The following is a 2,573-nucleotide window of genomic DNA, read 5'->3' as shown; positions in this document are numbered from 1 at the left end:
TTTCAATATATGTTACTGGAATGAATCAGACATCATGCAGAATTCGTTAATATTTGTTTATGTATTTTTATTTTTTTGCACTGCGACAGACTGGCGACCTGTCCAGGGTGTACCCCGCCTTTCGCCCTATGACAGCTGGGATAGGCTCCAGCGCCCCCCGCGACCCTGAAAAGGATAAGCGGAAGCGAATGGATGGATGGATGGATGCACTAAGTAATCCCAAAATACAAGAATTGTATACACACCATCCACTGATACACATACAATAGTAATGCTAATCTACTCGGTCTTCTCCATTTGGCCACAGGTTCTCATCCACATCACATCTCATGTCATCTAGGGCAACACACCTAGGAAAGATCTCCTGGCATGCCTGATCCATCCCTGGCAATCTTCTGCTGATATCTGCAGGCATCCAGCATTCATTGCATCCAGGAGGGACATTTGATCATGTGGATGATGGTCGTAAACCTTCCACCGCCATGAGGAAAAGAATTCCTCTATGGGGTTGAGGAATGGAGAGTAAGGTGGGAGGAAAAGAGACTCCATTCTGGGATGGGCTGCAAACCACTCGGTGACTGCACGGGAGTGATGAAATGCCACATTGTCCCATACAGTTATAAATGTTGGCTGATTCCTTCTCTCCGCATCCCTTTCCTCACCGAGCACAACCCTTCCATAGAGATCATGCAGGAACGCAAGGAGCCGTTCAGTGTTGTATGGCCCAATCAGTGGTCTGTGTAGCAGCAGTCCATCAGTGGATATTGCTGCGCACATTGTGATGTTGGCACCCCTCTGGCCCGGGACATTCACTGTGGCTCTCTTCCCAATCACATTCCTCCCTCGTCGCCGTGCTTTGGCCAAGTTGAAACCTGCCTCATCCACAAAGATGAACATGTGGTGCGTTTGCCTGCCTTCAATCTCCGTGACTCTCTAACATAAATCCACAGGGCAACATAAGCTGTTACAGTAGTAAATTTGTAAAAGTTGTCTGTGTGTGTTTGCTTTTGTTCAAAAACAGATCTGTATCGTGATCTTACCTGGACATACTGGTTCCTGAGTTGCTTGACATGTTCAGAGTTCCTCTCAAAAGGCTCAGTGTACAACTGCTTCATCCTGACCTGGTGTTTTTCAGGACTCTAGAAATTGTTGTTACGCTTGCACTGTGAATATTTGCGAAGGTAACGTTGTCTGCCAAGACTCTGTGTCTAATTTCAGTGAGTTTTATCCCATGTTTCTGATGACCATATCAACAATGGCAGTTTCCTGCACATCAGTGAACATCCGTCCTCTCCCTCCTGTGTGAGGTAACCGTTGAGTCCTAAGCAGAAATGCAACAACAATTACACAAAAGCTTATTTACTTCTGAAATGTGCAAATGCCCCTGCAGAATACAAGTTACCTGTTGGTTTGCCAGAAAACTCTAACAATAGATGCCACTGCAGAGCGTTGCAGATTTGGCTGCACTCTCTGACCAGCCTCTCTCATTGAGTGACCATGATTTACTACATGATCAGTTACAGTAGCTCTGATCTCATCTGAGACTACAGCTCTTGATCCTCCTCTTATTCTTCTTCCACCACGCATACGTATTCCTCGCCCCCTCCCAGCCACTCTTCTTCCTCTTTCAGCCACTTCTCCATTTCTGGCTGGGTCCATGTTCACGTCACAAAACAAACCTATTCAGCAGTTGTCTCCTTTTGTAATGAAATTGAAGGAGTAACACCTGTGTAGATGTTCATCTACGATGAGGATCAGCTGTGGCTGGTTAAACTGCATTTTTAGATTTAAAATATGTTTCAATAAAATATTGCTGTTGCATTTTGCTGTCTTTTTAAGTTTTGCATTGTGTTATTGTTTTGGCCATAAGTTTAACAGTTTTGAAAACAGTATGTAAGCACATGCAAAATGTCCTGTACGTACAAAGATTTTTGGCAGTTGTTGTGTCTGAGTGAGAAAATGCTTCATGAAATTTGAGAGATGTAGTCATTGAATGCATTTTGTGCCAAAACAATGATAACTGGTCCTCAGTTTAGCCCACATAGACTTCTGTTGTGCTCACTGTGTGAGGAGTTTTGCAAAAGTGACCCAAGTATTGAGACATGTGTCCTAGCGTCTGTAAAAAACTGTAATTGATGGGTTCTCATTATCGTCTGTCTGACCGAGGTCGTGTCCTCCTCAGATATTTGCACCCTTTTATCAGATAATTGGTGTGTTAGGTGCGGGTCACTGCTCTGTTTCTGTGATGACCTGCAGAGTTCATTTAAAAAGAGAAACTAGGAGCAGAAATGTCGATGCAGGCGACGGCTCTGCCTCTCGCGTCCTGGTTTCTATGTCTGGTCAAGTTTAGAAGAAAGGAAGCTGCTGAAGTGCAAATCTTTGATATTTTGTTGGCCTGCATCATCAGCTTGCGAGCACAGATGAGTCGGGGTCGCCGAGTTTTTCCCGGGCTGAACTCGAGGCCACGTTTGCCGCTGTCACAGCTGAGGTTACGGCTGACAGTGACAAATGTGGGCCGACTGAGCCTCGGGAGCCAAAGCGCGAAGAGAGCGAGAAGATGAGTGGTGTCATTT

The 2,573-nt window shown here is 45.2% G+C and overlaps 1 protein-coding gene across 1 annotated transcript; it reads right to left on the bottom strand.

Annotated features, from left to right (window-relative positions):
* Nucleotides 1-239: 239 nt before the first annotated feature.
* On the bottom strand, nucleotides 240-1,466 carry LOC121812365. The gene is made up of 3 exons (XM_042214389.1): nucleotides 1,403-1,466; nucleotides 1,041-1,321; nucleotides 240-933 (listed from the first exon to the last, which is right to left on the bottom strand). The coding sequence occupies exons 2-3, from the start codon at nucleotides 1,113-1,115 to the stop codon at nucleotides 337-339; spliced, it is 672 nt and encodes a 223-aa protein (XP_042070323.1). The 5' UTR covers nucleotides 1,116-1,321; nucleotides 1,403-1,466; the 3' UTR covers nucleotides 240-336.
* Between the last annotated feature and the right edge of the window lie 1,107 nt (nucleotides 1,467-2,573).

This window comes from Haplochromis burtoni, unplaced genomic scaffold, assembly GCF_018398535.1.
Source record: "Haplochromis burtoni strain Fernald_Lab_line unplaced genomic scaffold, NCSU_Asbu1 Contig_558, whole genome shotgun sequence".
Lineage (NCBI taxonomy): Eukaryota > Metazoa > Chordata > Actinopteri > Cichliformes > Cichlidae > Haplochromis > Haplochromis burtoni.
The sequence above is the reverse complement of the archived record's forward strand: the minus strand, read 5'-3'. Positions and strand labels throughout refer to the sequence as shown.

Coding starts and splice junctions, on each gene's coding strand:
- LOC121812365 (XM_042214389.1), bottom strand. CDS start 1,115: ATGAAGCAGTTGTACACTGAGCCTTTTGAGAGGAACTCTGAACATGTC. Junction 934..1,040: donor TCAGGAACCAGTATGTCCAG/GTAAGATCACGA, acceptor GATTTATGTTAG/AGAGTCACGGAGATTGAAGG.